This window comes from Polyergus mexicanus, unplaced genomic scaffold, assembly GCF_030449975.1.
Source record: "Polyergus mexicanus isolate NDT 795.1 unplaced genomic scaffold, iyPolMexi1.0 SCAF_6, whole genome shotgun sequence".
Lineage (NCBI taxonomy): Eukaryota > Metazoa > Arthropoda > Insecta > Hymenoptera > Formicidae > Polyergus > Polyergus mexicanus.
The window spans coordinates 6442281-6461559 of record NW_027223326.1 but is presented as its reverse complement, the minus strand read 5'-3'; the positions used below and the strand labels follow the sequence as shown (position 1 = coordinate 6461559).

Genomic DNA, 19279 nt, shown 5'->3' with positions numbered 1-19279 from the left:
ATTATTTAGATAATATTTATATATATTATATTTATTTATAAAATATATATCATATTTCATTAGAATATTATATTATATTTAGGAAGATTCGTTTGTGTGTGTATGTGTGTTACAGAGAAAGAGAGAGAGAGAGAGAGAGAGAGGGAGAGAGAGACATACAAAAAGGCATTGTTTTGATATTATTAATTAGGAATATAATATCAGAACACACATACACGCGACTTTTCCTTTCGATCAAATTTGTCGTTTGTGGCATGGTAAAAAAAAATTCTCGTTTCGTGAACACGGCTGAAAAATCGCGCAAATCAAGTAAACGCATAAATCATTAACGATGCATTCACTACGATATTGTGCGATGAAAAACGCACACTCAGCGAGGATGATCGAGCTATCCCCATTTTGCTGCCAACCAAGAATAATAATTCGTACGTCCAACGAGATCCCAAGGGAAATAAATTAAAAATCTGTTCAAACCAGGATGTGCCTGTAAAAGAATATCCGGCAATGTGTTTCGCTCCGAAATGGCTCTCGTTTTCTGCTATTGACGCGAATATCGCGCTATTGTTGAAGAAAATTTGATGCATTTCGCGAAAATTTAGTAAAATTGTTCATCTCACAACATGTTATAGCGATATGGAATTATTAATTTTGAGCTAAAGATGTTTTTTATAAAATGCAACTTTCTTTCCTTATTTCTTAGATTTGTTATTTATCCTCAAAGTGTTTTCGAATCTTTATACATCTTTTTTAAATTTATTATTATAATTATTTTGTGTATTATTAAAATAATAAACTATTTAGGGGAAAGTAGGAGAAAACTGGGTATTTCTTGGATTTATCTTCCTACAAAAAATCAGAGAGTAAAAAAAATTTTGCTGACTGTTAGTAGTCTTTAGTGGACCTTAAACTATGAGAAAATGAGGCTAGTTGCTGAAAAAAAAATTTGGTTACCAAGAATAACAAGATTTTTTGAAGAAGTCAAAATACTCGGTTTTGCTCTATCGGTAGAGTAAAATTGTGTACCCATTTGAAAACTTGTAAAACACCCTGTAATTACAAAATCTACATTTATTTTAATCAAAATACAATATAAAGATGTATTCTATTGACAAAAATCACAAATAATGATATCTTCTTGTTCTACATTGCTGCAGGACATTCTTATTTAATTTTTTAATTTTGGAGGTCTTAAAAAGCTTTTTTTATAGTGGTTTCTTTTTCTGAGTGGTAATTTTTGTTTTTAACTGCTTTTTGTAGGAAGACAAAGTCAGGATAACAGTTTTTCCTCTTTTTATTATATTAGGTGTGTAGGTACCTGGTTTTGCCCCAACACGAAGAAAACAACAAACATGGCGGTTGTATATTCCGTATCAGCAGTTTTTTGAGGAAACAATGCATTTTCGTGAAAAATGTTTCATGCAAAAGTTGTAGAGCTTTAAGTGGCGTATTATATAATAATATTAGTATGACCTTGAATAGCACCGTCAAGGTCACATAAAAATCACTTTGAATTTTTTAAATGGAACCCCATATTTTTCATTACATATTCTTGTAGCTTACCTCAAGAACTTTCCAAAACGCTATAATAAAGTATTTTTTTTTCATTAAGTACTTTTTGAATTATTTTATATTTTAATTTGACATATTTTAATATAAAAAATTAAATATCTCGTAAAATATTTAGTTTTCGATAATTTTACCGTAATACTTTTATGTATAGAATAATGAAACAAATCAATTAGTGTAAAAAAATAATTGGTTTTAAGAAAATTATTTACAATGTATTTTTTTAAACAATTATTTTTTTTGCGGTGATTGATTTGTCTCATTATTCTGTACATAAAAGTATTACGGTAAGATTATCAGAAACTGAATATTTTACGAAATATTTTATTTTTTATATCAAAATATGTCAGATTAAAATATAAAATAACTCAAAAAGTACTTAATGAAAAAGTATTTTATTATAGTGTTTTGGAAAGCTCTCGAGATAAGCTACAAGGATATGTAATGAAAAATAGGGGGTTTCATTTAAAAAATTCAAAGTAATTTTTATATGACCTTGACGGTGCTATTCAAGGTCATACTAATATTATTATATAATGCGCCACTTAGAGCTTTACAACTTTTGCATGAAACATTTTTCACGAAAATTCATTGTTTCCACAAAAAACTGCTGATACGGGCGTTCTATTACACCCTGTATTTTAGACTCTGTTATTGCCGTAAGATACATGAATATTTACAAAGTCTCATTATTAAATGGAGGCTGCTTGAAGTGGATATTACAATAAAATATTGGACATTGTAATGCTTTTTCTTGTTTGATAATATAATTGATATTTTTTTCGGCGGGATATAATAACGGCAATTTTGACGCTGATTTTTTGTTATGATTGATTATAGAGAAACGTTGTAGAACTTGTTATGGAACGATGTTGTCTACAATGATGTGCTGCAATATGATAAATGTATTTCGCGTGTATATTCATATGTGATATTGACGCTACGTCCATTTTTACGTGTCCTTTGAGTGGCGGACAAACCGCAACGTGCTATTATTCCGCATAGTACAAATTGAGTTTTTTTTGTCTCCCAGCTTGTCATCCTGTCTTGTCAACGATCGCGTATACCGTACGACATGATGATACGTATACTCGAATTAAAATAAACTGCGACCGAGCACGATCAACGAGGCTACAAATTTATTTGTTTTATAGAGTAGCTGTGAAGTATTCTCTTTGAGTTGCATTGACGAGTGCGTTGAAAATCGATTGTAATTAACGATGTTTCCATGAGTCTCAAATAATCACGAAAAATGATAGTATGTGAGCTTTAATAAGCAAACTGTTTATTAAAGCTCATATATTATCATTTATAGATCAGAAACTATAATCATTTACCAAGTCGGTGAATTTTTACGACGTGACATTATGGAGAAAATATGGATGAGCTTTAACACATTCTTTTCTCTAGATTGAATCAATAAATTTGATATTCGGTATGTTTGCCAGAATTTACGCTCTGAACAAATATTGAATCAGTTTACACGAACGATCTCATCGAATTATTTTTTATGTTTTCTATTAATTTTTCATTTGCATTTCGCTTTCATTATTTCATATTTCGATATTGTTTTTGCACGTGTGTGCATCATTGCAAATAGCCATGTATAATTTGACAGTTGTATGTCTTTATCCATTTAAGTTAGGATGCGTCTGGTGCAAAAAAAAAGCAGAATTTTTAATTTTTTACGAATTGCTATACAAATGAAAAATTTGTGTTAAATTTAACAGATATTACATGTCCCAAACGATCCACACAATTTTTTTTTTTAATTTAACATAATATGGATATATTAAATGGACTACTAATACTCTATGTTAACATTGCAACACAAAATGAATGCAAACTTCATAATAATTTGAAAGAAATTTTGTATAAAACCAACATATTTTTAATGACAGAATTAACATGGAAAAATATTATTGAAGATCTATAGTCACTCTCACTCCTATTGTAGAATAGAATTAACATCTTTTTCTGCAAATTTTAACAGATAAGTTCTGTCATTAATAATACGGAATATATGTATTGTGTAAAATTAAAAATAGGTGTAGATTGTGTTATTTTTACATTTCTTTTCAGTTGTTTTAATTATTTAATATTTAAGTTTAATTAACACAATTATATTCATTAAGTACTTTTTGAGTTAATTTATATTTTAATCTGACTTATTTTGATATAAAAAATAAAATATTCAATTTTTGATAATGATTTTTGCCGTAATATTTTATGTACAGAATAATTATACTCTGTTACACCGTGTATATACACATATATATACATATCTAATCTCCTTAGTCATTTGACAGATTTTTGTAAATCTCACGGAATTAATACCATTGCTTTTACACGCGTAACTATTTTAGAATTTACCTATTTAAAGTAAAACGAAATTCTATAATTTATAATACCGTAAACACACTTAAAAAATACATAAGCATTTTGCAAATATAGGCAAATAAACGAAGGCGAAAGAGATTAAAGCTTATTACGATTGGTTTCTTTAAATTACATATAAATTGTAATTCCACCTGTGGTCTTTACTATCGCGTTTACCCATTGTCAAATATTAGCACAGGATCATCAGCTCTTCCATCAGTCGTTTCCGAAAAGTGCGAAGATCCCCGTCGTCTGGAAACGAAGACCCTTCCAGAAACTCCTCAGGCAGAGGAGGGTGCCAGGAGTTGTCAGAAAGATATAGACAGTCTTTTGCCGGGAGTAACTCGGGTTTCCTTGCGACCTCGCTCCCTAACATCTTGCCGTTTATTAAAGCCAATCCGTCGCGTATCACGTATCCCCTCAATCTGAACATCCACCCCGGATCGTGGCGAAATTTCACCGAGCAGACTATACGCGCGAAAGTTTTAGAATATGTACGGAAGATATATTGCGAGGATGTGGAAAGAGATGAGAAATCCCCTTAAGGGCACGTCCGTATGACGGTGATTCCGCAGAAGAGTGATTTCTGCTCTTTTAACGTACGACGCTCAGCGAATGCGCAACGGGCGTTACATGTTTCCTGTGATGATGTAACCGTCTTGACAAATATGTTTGCCGATAACATAAAATGTGTAATATAACACATGTACCTGCTCGAAATCGCGCACTGTTCGGTTTCTTAAATAAAATACTTTTCTTAAATAAATTACATTACTTTTATTCGAAATTAATGATGCAGAATTAGAGAGATTGAGGTTTATTGAGCAAAAATGTAGTATACAAATTGCGCATTTATAATTTATTTTACACTAAAAATAAAATTCTTTCCAATCAAATAAATGCAATTTTGTTAATTTTGATTTTTTAAATTTAAATATATATCTTATTAGCGAAAATTTAAATTTATAAATATTATATATGTATACGTTTTCAAAAATGTTTTGTTATATTAAATAAATTATTATTTGCGTGTAATAAAAATTATAATTTTTAAAATAGATTATTTAAAATTTTAATATAAAAAAAATATTTATTTCAAGTTAAAAAATTATTTACTAAAATAAAGAAAACTTTTGTTTTTTGAAACAAGCCAGCAATTAAAAATGTTCTTTTTTAAAGAAGTAATTTAATGTAATAAAGAGAAAAAATTTAATATAATTTTTTTTTATTTGCAAATAAAAGGATACTTTGCTTTTATTTTATATATTTTACTAATTCAAATATATTTATTGCTTGATTGAGATAACTAATTCCTTTGTAAGTATTCAAATAAATAATCTTTTTGTAATAATAAATAATATTCGTTTTTGAAAAAATTTTTTTTGGATTCAGTATATTTTTTTTAATGTAGAAAAATATTCAATGCAAAATGTTTCTAGTTTCCTCTACCACGACGTCTTTCAACGTCAATTTATTTTTCATTACGAAATGTTTAGCTTTTCTCAGTATATATATTTTGCTCCTTTCTTCTCGCTCAGGATGCACTTGTTTATTATTTACTTTCGCGGTTCTGTTGGTCTTCAAATGGTCCATTTGCGGACGCAATTTCCGAAACCCGAGAATAAATCAATCAGATAAAATGCAATACACGAGAATGCACCAGCTTTCTGGTGCTGGATCTTTCCCTCCCTTCCCCTCTCTCTCTTTCTCTCTCTCTCTCTCTCTCTCTCTCTCTCTCTCTCTCTCTCTCTCTTTCTCTCTCTCTTTCTCTCTGAAGATTTATCCTTCTCCTTCCGGTGTAATCTATGTTTCTAACCGCGTGTCTGTATATCGCGATTTTCAAGAGGAATATAGAATTTCTCAGAAATTGTTCATCCTTTTTGGTCTATAAATATTCTGCGATTTATATAGTATAATAGCCACATTTGAAAACTGAATGATCTTTTCTCTCTAAAAATTTTATCAGCCGTCAGCTTTTACAGTTTTTTTTTTCTGAAATGGTTCAGCATAAAAGGTAGAATATTTTTGAAAAGAGTGCACACATACATGCACAAAATATTAGCGCAAACATAAAACTTTTTTCTCAAATATTTTGATAAAAAAGATCCGATCTAAATAATCCTATTTGAGAAAACTCTGCATAAGATAAAAATTGTTTATCGAAGAATAAGATTGTTGCTCTGATAATACATAACAACGTGTCCTACCGTAATATTTTTTAATTTACTACATTACGTCTAATTAATGTTTGAAGCAAAGTGTAACTTATAAAAGATGTACTAATTGCGTGACGATGTGGGAGGGTTAATTTTACCTCCTTTTTCATATTTATTTCTTGCTCGCAATTGAAAAAGTTACTCTCTCTGTGCACGATAAAAATAAAATTTTTTTAAATCAAATAAATATTATATTTTGTTAATTTTGATTTTTTTACTTAAACAAATATATTCTTTGTTTTTAAAAATGTTTTGTTATATTAAATAAATTATTATTTGCATGTAATAAAAATTATAATTTTTAAAATACATTATTTAAAATTTTAATATAAAAAAATATTTTTGTTTGAAGATAAAAAATTATTTATTAAAATAAAAAAAAACCTGTGTCTTTTTAAACAAGCAGCTAAAAATTTAATTTTTTTTTTTTTTTTTTTTTTTTTAAGAAAATGATTTAATATAATAAAGATAAAAGAACAAATTCTTTTTTATTTGTTAAAAGCATACTTTGCTTTGGTTTTATATATTTTACTAATTTAAATATGTATAAATATATGTTTGCTGCTTGATTGAAATAACTGATTCGTTTGCAACTATTTAAATAAATAATTTTTTAAATAAAATAAAAATTTTTTTCTGTGTATAGTTTTTAAAAACTCGCAGATTATGCTTCAATGAAGTAAAATTGCAAGGGTGGCAATTTTTTTTATTACTATATTATGCAGAGAACATATTTAACATATTAAACATATTTATAAGTAGAAATGTTAAAATGCGTGTTTATAATTGCGATTAAGTGTTGTAATTAAACGCGTGGATGAAATGAACTTTATTTTTCGTCACAGTTTAATATTTAGGGGTAGTCAGACGGAAACTCTGTAATATAAGGATAAAGGGATAACGTGTGCAAGAGCCAACAGGGTCAGCTATCTTGCTGAAAGATTCACGATCCATCTTAGAAGCCTATCTCCCCCGTGTCTTCTTTTAAGGTATCCTACGCTCTTACCGTTCGTCTGTTGCCTTATAAAAATCCGGCCATCTTAAGCTCATCTCTTTTTTTGCCTTATAAAGATAAAAAAAATACTTTTTACTCAAATAATTAAGATAAAACGCGAAGGTTCCTCGTTAAGGGTATAACGGCGGGAGCAATTTTCAAGAGTTTGAGAACGAAAGTTTGCGGAACATCGTTACATTACATCCCTTTGTTCGTCTAGAACTTATATAGAAACTTACGCATAATAATAATAATGCTAATAATAACATTTTTTCGAGAGCAAATACTTGGCATTGTTTGCAATATCGTTTTTATGACTTGCGCCTTTGCACATCGCATCGCCAGTAATTTCTTCACTTGGCTAATGGAATTCCGGATTGAAAAACACAGAGGCATCTCGGTATCACTGAAGTATGCATTTGAATGCTATATCTGGCGTCGACTCGCGCCAAGATATTTGGTCACGATTTAACTGTGCTTTTGTGCAGCACGTGGGCGAAATGCAGGAACGTAGGAGAACGAAATGCGCTGGTTACACTACAACGCCCATCCCTCGCGAAAATTCACAGCGATTCCTGAAACCTCCCTGTTATCTTGTCACGCTCGATCCCACTATACTCTCTGTGGGCGAAGATTTAAATTTCAGTCTTTTCAGCCAGTAATCTTAGGATCTTTCTCTCCCTTTCTCGCTCCTGCTTTCCTTGCTTTTTCTCTCTTTTCTTACTTGGTCTTGAATAATTTAACCGACCTGCTCTTAGCGTTGTAGTGACATTAGCAATATATATATAATTTAGGAATTCTTTTTATCCATTTTCGGTAATTGTTTCGAATAAGGTCTTTTCTGAATTTTGAGAATATGATCGGATCTCTTGGTAAAAGTCTTTGTTGTGACCCCAACAGTGATAATCAATCGGGGAAGCCCGACCCCCGTCACCCCCATCCCCCAAAATTATCGAAAGATAGGTAATTATGTAGTGTAAAGTCCACTCCACAATCAAACCAAATTTTAGTTTTAAATCAAAAATAGGTTTGAGTTAGGTTATATATCTTTCGGAAATAGAGACCCCGCCGTAGGAGAAAGAGGGCCGGATCGTACTGGATCCACGCATACACTTTCTCATTCACAACAATCGTGGAGTGGACCTCGCTTTGCTTTGTAAAGTATATGCATGGACACAGTGGGTTCCGCCCCTCCTACGGAAGGCACCGCTTCCGGAAGATATAACCTAACCCAAACCAAATTTTAGTTTTAAATCAAGAATAGGTTTGGGTTAGGTTACATCTTTTGGAAGTAAAAGAGGAACCCACTGTGTCCACGTATATACTTTACAAAGCAAAGCGAGGTCCACCCCAAAATTGTTGTGTGTGGATGGAAAAGTGTATGCGCGGACGCATTGGGTTCCGCCCCCCGTACGGGGGGCCTCACTTCCGGAAGATATAACCTAATCCAAACCTATTGCTGATTTAAAACTAAAATTTAGTTTGGTTGTGGAGTGAACTTTATAGTACATAATTAGCTAATTTTCGGTAATTTTTAGGGGTTTTTCGTTTTTTGGGGGGGATGGGGGTGATGGAGGTCGGGCTCTCCCGACTGATTATCACTGTTGGGGCCACAACAAAGAGTTTTACCGAGAGATCCGATCATATTTTTCAAAATTCAGAAAAGGCCTTATTCGAAACAATTACCCCATTTTCATCAGAAGAGTGCACCAAGATATATATAGATGAATAAATTCTTTTGGACGATCGTTTTTTGTGTTACCTATTATTTAAGTAAAATATCTTCCCCTTCTTACTTCCTCTCTCTCGATAACGGAATTCATTAAAAATTTATAAGCGTATCGAGCAGACTTCAAATATATAAACGCTTTAATATTGTATTGAGAGAGAGGTTATTTGCAGTAAATCTGAGCAAAGAGAAAGCAGAGAACGCTGATGATAACCGCGAAACAATTCATGTCGAGAAATTAACTTTTATCGATTTCCAGTTAGTTATTTTATATGCATGTAGCCATAACTGATAAAATAAGCGCTGCTTTTGAAATCGGACAAATCGACGCAAATATTAAATTTTCAATACTAACAATAGTAAATTTTACACAATTTATAATAACAGCGCTTTATATGTATATAAAGGACTAGTTTTATTTGATCACGATTTTTGTTCAGATTTTTTTCTTTATTTTACTTTTAGATCTTTTTACTTCATTTATTTATTTATTTTTGCCTCTATTATATGTTGGATCATTATAATAGTCTTCATTGTAAGAGTTTCTTGATCAGCTCATTTCGTAATATATTTTAACTCGATGAAAAATTGTATTTCTTTTCTCTTTCAGGTTTTCACGGGCGCGGCGACGTGTTTTTACGCCTTCATAGGCTTCGACATAATAGCCACCACTGGTGAAGAAGCGACAAATCCGAAGAAGAGTATCCCGCTCGCAATAGTCTCATCATTGATCATAATACTCGTTGCTTACGTTACGAGCAGCATGGTGTTGACACTGATTGGTGAGTGGGCCGTTAAACAATACATAACGCCATTGTCGCTTCGGTTGAAATGCATATTTAGACGATTCGTCCTTGCAAGTGCGATAATAAGCCGTCTATTGTCGAGTGAAACGGACGCAGGGGGTGTATACTCCCTGGAAAAACATGGAAAACCTGGAATTCTCAGGAATTTCTTCTATACCTTGTAAAATTAGGGAATTCTTATGGAATTCTTATTGGAGAGTTAAAAAAGAATTCTTTGATAATTTTGCTCTTATATTGTAAGCAATCGGCAGAGAGTGTCTACTCTCTGGAAAAACATGGAAAACCTGGAATTCTCAGGAATTTCTTCTATACCTTAAAAAATTAGGGAATTCTTATGGAATTCTTATTGGAGAGTTAAAAAAGAATTCTTTGATAATTTTGCTCTTATATTGTAAGCAATCGGCAGAAGGTGTCTACTCCCTGGAAAAACATGGAAAACCTGGAATTCTCAGGAATTTCTTCTATACCTTGAAAAATTAGTAAATTCTTATGGAATTCTTATTGGAGAGTTAAAAAAGAATTCTTTGATAATTTTGCTCTTATATTGTAAGCAATCGGCAGAGAGTGTCTACTCTCTGGAAAAACATGGAAAACCTGGAATTCTCAGGAATTTCTTCTATACCTTAAAAAATTAGGGAATTCTTATGGAATTCTTATTGGAGAGTTAAAAAAGATTTCTTTGATAATTTTGCTCTTATATTGTAAGCAATCGGCAGAGGGTGTCTACTCCCTGGAAAAACATGGAAAACCTGGAATTCTCAGGGATTTCTTTTGTATCTGGAAAAATCAGAGAATTCTTATGAAATCTTATTGGGGATTTTAAAAAAAATTCACATTGTTTGATTATTTTGCTCTTATATTGTATGCAATTGCTGATAAGCCAGGTTATGTGAAAATTATACGTTGAAAATATATGATAAATTTATATATACCTATCTCTGTTTATATATTCAATGCTTAACAAAACATTGAATATGCAATATAGGGGAAAGTAGAGTAAAACCGGGTAGGCGGGTCAAACCTCGGTTTCTTCGTGATAAGCGCTACTATCTTTGGTTAACTCGTATCAATTGTATATCGATGCCATTATTATTTTGAGATGAATCGTGCCCACGTGCATACGATATTTCATTTTTGAGAAAAGTTCAAAATTTTTGGGCCAAAAAAATCGGTGTCGGGGCAACAATTAAATCGTTATGGACTTTTTCTTACACAGAGCATGCAACATTGCGTTCTGTAGATATTAGAGATCATATCGCATTAGTTTTGATCGTCATTTTTATACGCCAGAATATACAACTACTGTGTTTGTTATTTTCTTTTATTTGGGGTAAAACCGGGTATTTACGAACCTCATGTAATGAAAAGAGGAAAAATTATTATCCTGACTTTGTCCCCCTACAAAAAGCAGTTGAAAACGAAAACTATGACTCAGAAAAAGAAATCATTATAAAGAAAGCTTTTTGAGACCCCTAAAGTTAAAAAATTAAATAACAAAGTCTTGCAGCAATGTAGAAGAAAATATGCGATATTTTTATATGTGATTTTTAACAATAAGATACATCTTTGTTTTGATTAAAATAAATCTAGATTTTGTAATTGCACAATGTTTTACATGTTTTCGAATGAGTATCCGATTTTACCGGTAGGGCAGAATCGAGTATTTTGACTTCTCCAAAAAATCTTGTTACTCTTGGTAATCAAATATTTTTTTTCAGCAACTAGTCTCATTTTCTCATAGTTTAAGTTTAACTCCACTAAAGATCACTAATGGTCAGCAAATTCTTTTTATTCTCTGATTTTTTGTAGAAAGACAAATCCAAAAAAGTACCCGCTTTTACTTTGCTTTCCCCTATATTCTTTATTGTAATTTTTAGTAATAAAAAATGAAAATGTTATGCAAATAAAAAAATATTTATTTTACGAAAGCTATTCAGTTCTTTTGTTCATTGCAAATTTAGCACTTAAAACTTAAGTGACTCTGATGTTTTTCCTTTGTATGAGTGAAAAGCACATTAGGGAACGCATACAATAAAATAACTGTTTTAAAAAGTTACAGCAAAAAAATTATTAAAATATTCTCTTTATATAGAATTTTGATCAATAATACTTGGAAAACCAAGAAACTATCAAAGAATTTTTTTACAAGATTTGAGTAGACACCCTACACACATATGTTCTCGCATTATGTATGATTTTAAATGATTATTTTATATCGATGCTTTAGAATTATTTTAATCATTTTCAATATTTCATATCTAATTTTCGATATTCATGAATCCTATCACGGTTTCATCTCGTATTTGGATTTTACAACCGTAGAGGCATTCAATAAAATGTACAATGAAAGATTAAAATTAACATGGAATTATTATTTAACGAGTTTTATTAAAGTGATTGATTTCGGAGTACTACTATTATTATATTTCGCATATAAAATGGTTATTATTAACTCTGTTATTGCAAAATAAAATTTTTAGAATTAAATTGACATGATAGTGTTTTATGAAATGGAAGATAAGTCGTCAATGTACACATTTCTCGACATTTTCGATCTCTTTGTATTTTAGTTCCCTACGACCAGGTCGATCAGGATTCAGCATTGGTGGAGATGTTCGGTCAAGTTGGGGCCTACAAGTGCAAGTACATTGTCGCGGTCGGTGCACTAGCGGGCCTGACGGTCTCCATGTTTGGCAGCATGTTTCCAATGCCTAGGATAGTCTACGCAATGGCTCAGGATGGCCTTATATTTCGGTAATGATTTATATATAAATACTGTCGTATGTATTGAAGAAACGTGTGAGCCATATCGCGAATACAATGAACGTAGCATAAATCTAAATTATTGAAATATTAAGCGGGATGACAAACTTTGTCTAATGTAAATAAGATCGCAATAATTCAAATTGATCTAACATATTGTCAATATAATTAATATTTATTTATTTATTTAGCATAATATACGGAAAAGAAAAGAAAAGCTGGTATATTAAAGTAGCACAAAAAACACAAAAAGTTAATACAAATAAAAATAATTAAAAAAATTTTTTAATTAAATTAAATTAAATATACAAATAAAAATTAGCTTTGAGATAAAGAACGATGGACGGACCGTCCCAAAGTAGCGATGGACGAGAATAAGTCACATAATTTAAGTAATTGATAATTTAATTAATAGCCTTATATGAACTGTTGAAAAATAATTTTAATGAGCACATTTTTACTTACGCAGGAGCCTCAGCCATGTATGGCCCGCGACGGGCACTCCCGCAATCGCGACTCTAACTTCCGGCGTATGCGCCGCTTTTGCTGCACTGCTAATCCAATTGGAGGTGTTGGTGGAAATGATGTCAATCGGTGAGGGATATTAATATCGTGAAATATTCTTTAAAATACGAATTATTTCTTGTAGGAATTCGTGAGACTCTGATTGATTATTGACTTATTTTACAAAAGTAATTACTATTACTATTAGTAAGGATAAATCTGTTATTGTCTGCTCGAAGATTAACGTTTTTCAAATACAATGAATATATATATATATATATTATAAAATATAAAACATAATATATATTTTAGAAGATTTTTACTCTTAAAGATATTTTATAAGACATAATTACGTACATAATAAAAAAATTCTAACGTAAGATTTTCTTTTTAAATATTACACTGTTGGAAAATTTGTGTTTTCTCGTTAAAAAATATGCCGGTTAAAATTTTTGTATTAAATATTTAACACATTTATGCGTTAATTTAACATATTGCTGTTGTATTAATTGAACTCAAATGTTAAATTATTTAAAAAATTATGAAAATAACACAATGTGCACATATTTTTAATTTTACACAATAAATATGTTCCGTTAGTAACAGAATTTATCCGTTAGAATTTAGAGAAAAGATGTTAATTTTATCCTACAATAGGAATGACTACAGACGATAAATAACTTCTTTTCTAACAAAATTTATTTCAAATTACTATGAAGCTTGCATTCATTTTGTATTGAAATATTAACATAGTCACTATTTAATATATCCATATTGTGTAAATTAACACAAGAATTTGTGTTGGCCGTTTGGAGTACGCGATATATGTTAAATTTTCCAACAGTGTGCCTATCAAATTTATAGTTCATGTTTCTTGTATTCCATTGCCAAGAGAAAGGCACGTTATCTAAACGTTCAAAGATCTTCGTTCGCGATTTATATTTTAGGTACGCTACTGGCGTACACCCTGGTGTCTACCTGCGTGCTGATACTGCGGTATCAGCCGCACTCGACAAATCTAGTCGAGCTGCTGCCTCAGAGTCTGAGGACCCCGTGTCGTTCGCCCACGAAGGAGACGCAGGGGAACGGTCAAGTATCTTATGGCAAGGAGCTCAGGCCCGATCAGCTTACGACCGCGTTGAATTCGGTTCAGGCGTCCCAGTCGGAGCTCACAACTACCAACAACGGACAACGCGTTACGGTAAGGCGTGCTCGGTGTTTGTACAACGAACATCTTTTCTGCGATGGAAGAAATTCCAGCTCGACGAAAAAATAAAGTTTCTCTAGTTTTACATTATTCTCCCTTGGTTTTAAATTCTTATATATTTATACGAATTTGTTGTTTGGCGTTTTCAAAAATGTACACTGGTTTACTATTTCATTTCTGTGCTTGATTATTTTTGAATCGAGTTAGAATATTTCCGGCGAGTAATAGCTTCTAAGAGATCTTTTCCCCATTTCCTCAACTATTTTTTGAAATATTCTTTCTTCTATCCTTGCAAACTTTTTTTATATATTTATACAAAAATGTACTGAATCCAAAAAAAAATTTCTTCTTTTTTTATATATTCATAAAAAAATGCACTAAAAAATCTTTTCTTTTATTTAAGAAATTATTTATTTAAATATTGGCAAAGAAATTGGTTATTTCAATCAAGCAGCGAATATATTTGAATTAATAAAATATAAAATAAAAGCAAAGTATGCTTTTATTGGCAAAAAGAGAATTTGTTTTTTTTATCTTCATTATATTAAATTACGTTCTTTAAAAAAATATTTTTCAAGTTTTTTGGCTGTTAAAAATCTTCTTATATTAAAATTCTAAATAATGTATTTTAAAAATTATAATTTTTACATGCAACTAATAATTTATTTAATATAACAAAACATTTTTAGAAACAAAGTATATATTTATTTAAGTGAAAAAAATCAAAATTAACAAAATATATATATTTGATTAAAAAAATTTTATTTTTAATGTAGACAAGAACGACGAGATTTGTCTCAATTATCGTTAAAATTTTCAAGATGATGACACCCTGTTCTTCCAATATATTGCAATGTCGACGAAGGAAATTGCATCGAATAGTATGACGTAAGAATGGAGTACGGGTGTTACGAATTTGCATTATTATTACAGGTGCGGCGAGTAAGAAGATGCAATAGCTCGTCGCCGGATTCGGACGACACGTACGGCGGCGAGGAGGACGACGTGGGACTAGGTAAGGACGACCAGTATCTCGTCAGCGACAGAACGGAGAATAAATTTTACGGCAGCGTGCACGCGGCCGCGGCAGCCTCGAGTTGCGGTAGCGCTCATCAGTATCCCGGAAACACGCCGATCATAGGACCACCGTTGAATTATCTACAGCGTCGGCTTCAGGTAGGATCAAAATCCAATCGTCAGACTAGAATAAGGATCTTCGGTGATAAAAACCCGGAGGAAATATTTTAGTCCTTTCTTTTTAAACGTAATCAGAATTTCTGATACGCATTTGAAGAAAATTTCGACACAAAACTCGCCAAAATAAACATAATTTTGACAATTGTAATATATTATAATATATTTTTTAAATTATAAATATATTTTTGAATATATTATAATATATTTTTTTAAATACTATTTTGATAACGCTTTGTAGGCGGCGCAATATCTTTGTCCTGCTATATTCCCATGGGTGGACAGAGGTCCTGCGACAGAAGCGTCAGGACGTTATGTCATGAAGCTTGTTGGGATCTTATACTTATTGATCCTTATCTTTGACTTGATTATCGTCTGTGGAATGGGTGAGGAATTTATACACACAGAAGTAGGATTATATATATATATATATACATCCTGTAAAAAAAGCACCCGGAATTTTTAAATAAAATACAATCTACTTATTTAATCATCAAAATTTATTTTGTCGCCTTCAAAATAGACCCCCATCCGAGGCAATACACATATGCCAACGCTTAACCCAATCTTCAAAACACTTTTCAAACGCTGAAGAAGGTATTGCCTTCAGTTTCTCCTGCGAATTCTTTTTTATGACTTCTATCGACTCAAAACGCCTTCCTCGAAGTGGTAATTTCAGTTTAGGAAATAAGAAAAAGTCGCACGGGGCCATATCTGGTGAATACGGTGCTTGATCGATGACATTCGTTGAGTTTTTGGTCAAAAATTTGCGTATCCCAAGATTGATGTGTGCGACGGTGCACTATCGACGGTGATGCAAAATCCAAGAATTGTCTTTCTACAAATCTGGCCGTTTACGACGAATATTTTCACGCAAGCGCTTCATGACACTCATATAATATTCTTTATTGACCGTTTGTCCATCAGGAAGGAATTTCGAATGAACAACACCACAATTATCAAAGAAAACAGTGAGCATGACTTTGATTGTTAAGCGATTTTGATTTGCGGTTTTTTGGATTTTGGCTCGTTTTCGAAGCGCCATTCCGATGATTGTTGACTTGTTTGCATGTCGTACTCATAAACTCATGTCTCATCACCAGTTATAATGCGTTTCATAAAAGTAAAGTCACTAGAAGCTCGCGAAACCATGTCTTTAGCAACCATTTTTGCAAAAAATCGCAGAACACACCTGAAGTCGACTGACATAAACAGCTGCTGTAAACAAACTGGGTGACAGATGGCGCTCAAACTCAGCATAACAATTGAGTGCAGTGGTGCTAACTTCACCAACAAAATTTTTTTTCAATACATGTACCGCGGGACTTTTAAATGAGAAATTCCGGGTACTTTTTTTACAGAATATATATATACAGAGCTATTCATGAAATGGATCAAATGTTTCAATTTTAATTTCTATATAATTTTTTGATATAAAAAAGAGAGAAGAAAGAAGAATATATATGTATATATATATATATATATATATATATATATATATATAATATTTTATTTTACGTTATTATTAGAAGAGTACAGAGAGAGAGAGAGAGATAATACAATTTTTAAAATAACATACTAAATGAGAGATTTTAAAACATTTTTAAACACTTGATCAATTTCACGAATTAGACTATAAATCTAAATCTGTAAATCTATTATTGTTCAACATTGCACAGTTCTTTTTCTTTTTTCTTTCAGGTAATATGGGGACGTTCTTAACGATACTACTATTCGTCTTTCTCTTCGCCATAATCGGTATACTTCTCGCCATTAGTAGAAAGCCACAAAATAGGTAGGATTATTAATCCGTAATCTCATTTAATTCATAAATCACAAAGTTCAGTCGAGTGTGAAATAACTGAGCGTGAAATTTCACAAACTCCATACATAATTCCCGATATTTCCTTTTTGTTTTAGGAACAGCGTAATGTTTATGACTCCGGGCTTACCCTTCGTCCCCGCGATAGCCGTTACCGTCAACATTTATCTCATTTTCAAGCTCAGCATCCTCACCTTAGTCAGATTTACGGTCTGGATGATTCTAGGTACAAAAAAAAAAAAAAATTTTTATCGCTCTTCTAAAATGTAAAACTTCATACGAATTATTTAAAGATGGAGAGTTGTTTATGAAGAAAGACACGAGTCAATCCACACGGACTTCTCGTCGATTTTGTCTTAAACTTTCGGATGTTATTAAACAGACGATCGTATTTACTGCCGTCAATCAATCACAACAAAGCGCGCTTGTGTCTGTCATCAGGTTTTATCATGTACTTCTATTACGGCATCAAGCACAGCAGTCTGGAGGAGGCGAACGCGTCGGAAAACGTCAACGACATCGTCGTCGGTGGCACGGCCGGCAATATCGAGCTGACCGTCACCGATCACCATCAGCAATATGCGACGCCGGATCGTAGCATCTACGAGGGCCAACAGTTGGACGCGTTTGGCCAGCCAGTATTCGGCAGCACGAACTTTGGCGGTACGCCAAATCAGCAGCAGCAACAGCAACAGCAGCAGCAACGTATCGGCGGAGGCTATCAACAGAGGCAAACGGCAAGCGGCCACCGCATCGACCAAACTGCGTCGACGACGACGACCTTGTTCATCGATCAGGAGACCTTCCCCACCTGGGACGATTGAAGAGCGTCGTGCGCGATGCCGAGCGGATATTAATGTATACATAACACACGAACAGAAAGAAAGAGAGAAAGAGAGAGAGAGAAAGGTATTATATTACACAACGCTTGACAAACACGTTTGCGCGTGTGATTGGCATCGGATGATGATCACCGGTGACATTAGACCCTTCGGAGATTGCGATGATTTTGGAATCGAACTTTGACGGCTGCGCGAGATCTTCTTTTGGAACGCGACGAGCTTTCAGCAAACGATCATAGAGTTGCGCTTGAAATATGGATAAAAAAATCGTCTAGAATACGTCTTCTAAAGGTATATTTAGAAACGTAACACAATGGTTATTGTTGATTAATTAATGTTTAATAGATTATTCGAGATTAAAAACTTGAAGTGTTAATTTAGCAATGAAAAAAAAAAAGCAAAATTTTTGTGGAATTTCTCTAGTTTCTTCAGACTGAGAGATGTCTTGAAATATAACGACGAATTTTTGTATGATGAAAAAAAATGTACTACATAAAAAAATTTTTTTTTGATTGAAAATATTATCTATTTAAATACTTGCAAAGAGAGAGATATTGGTTACTTCAATTAAGCAACAAATATATGGGAATTAGTAAAATATAAAATAAAAACAAAGTATACTTTTATTTGTAAATAAAAAAAAAAGGATTTGTTTTTTATCTTTATTATACTAAATTTTTAAAAACTTTAAATATTATTTCTCAATTTTTGGCTGCTTCTTTCAAAAATATCGGTTTTCTTTATTTTAATAAATAATTGTTTATTTTCAAATATATAAATATTTTTTATACTAAAATTTTAAATAATGTATTTTAAAAATTATTATTTCTATTACATGCAAGTAATAATTTATTTAATATAACAAAGCAATTTTGGAAGCAAATATATTGATTTACATTTTTAAGAAAATCAAAATTAAAATTTTATTATTTAATTTATTTGATTGAAAAAGATTTTATTTTTAATTTACAAATATTCAAATTTATTTGAAATATTTACTTGTCATAATTATATGTGTTGACTACAATAAGTTAAACTTTGAATACGAGTTTAATCATGTTCTTTTTATCAAAATTACGAGATTATTGAGAAGATGTATGTCAATCGAGACCAAAATCCACGATGCTCCGAGGGTCGGACTTGTTGACTACTATTTGGGGACGAATGTAGGAAATAATTTTGCGGCAATATTTATTATTCTAGTTGTATAGTATCGTCATTGACAAGGTTGCAGACGAGGAGGAGGAAGAGGGGAAA

The 19279-nt window shown here is 31.8% G+C and overlaps 1 protein-coding gene across 4 annotated transcripts in view; it reads left to right on the top strand.

Annotated features, from left to right (window-relative positions):
• Positions 1–18412, top strand: part of LOC138934001 (solute carrier family 7 member 14) — a 103034-nt gene extending 84622 nt beyond the window's left edge. For all 4 annotated transcript variants that reach the window (XM_070297350.1, XM_070297352.1, XM_070297353.1 and 1 more), the window contains exons 7-15: positions 9495–9666; positions 12261–12444; positions 12923–13047; positions 13905–14158; positions 15098–15340; positions 15600–15744; positions 17060–17153; positions 17279–17406; positions 17622–18412. In XM_070297350.1, coding sequence (XP_070153451.1) covers positions 9495–9666; positions 12261–12444; positions 12923–13047; positions 13905–14158; positions 15098–15340; positions 15600–15744; positions 17060–17153; positions 17279–17406; positions 17622–18004 — 1728 coding nt within the window. In that variant the 3' untranslated portion in view covers positions 18005–18412. The remainder of the gene's footprint in view (positions 1–9494; positions 9667–12260; positions 12445–12922; positions 13048–13904; positions 14159–15097; positions 15341–15599; positions 15745–17059; positions 17154–17278; positions 17407–17621) is intronic.
• Positions 18413–19279: the final 867 nt, after the last annotated feature.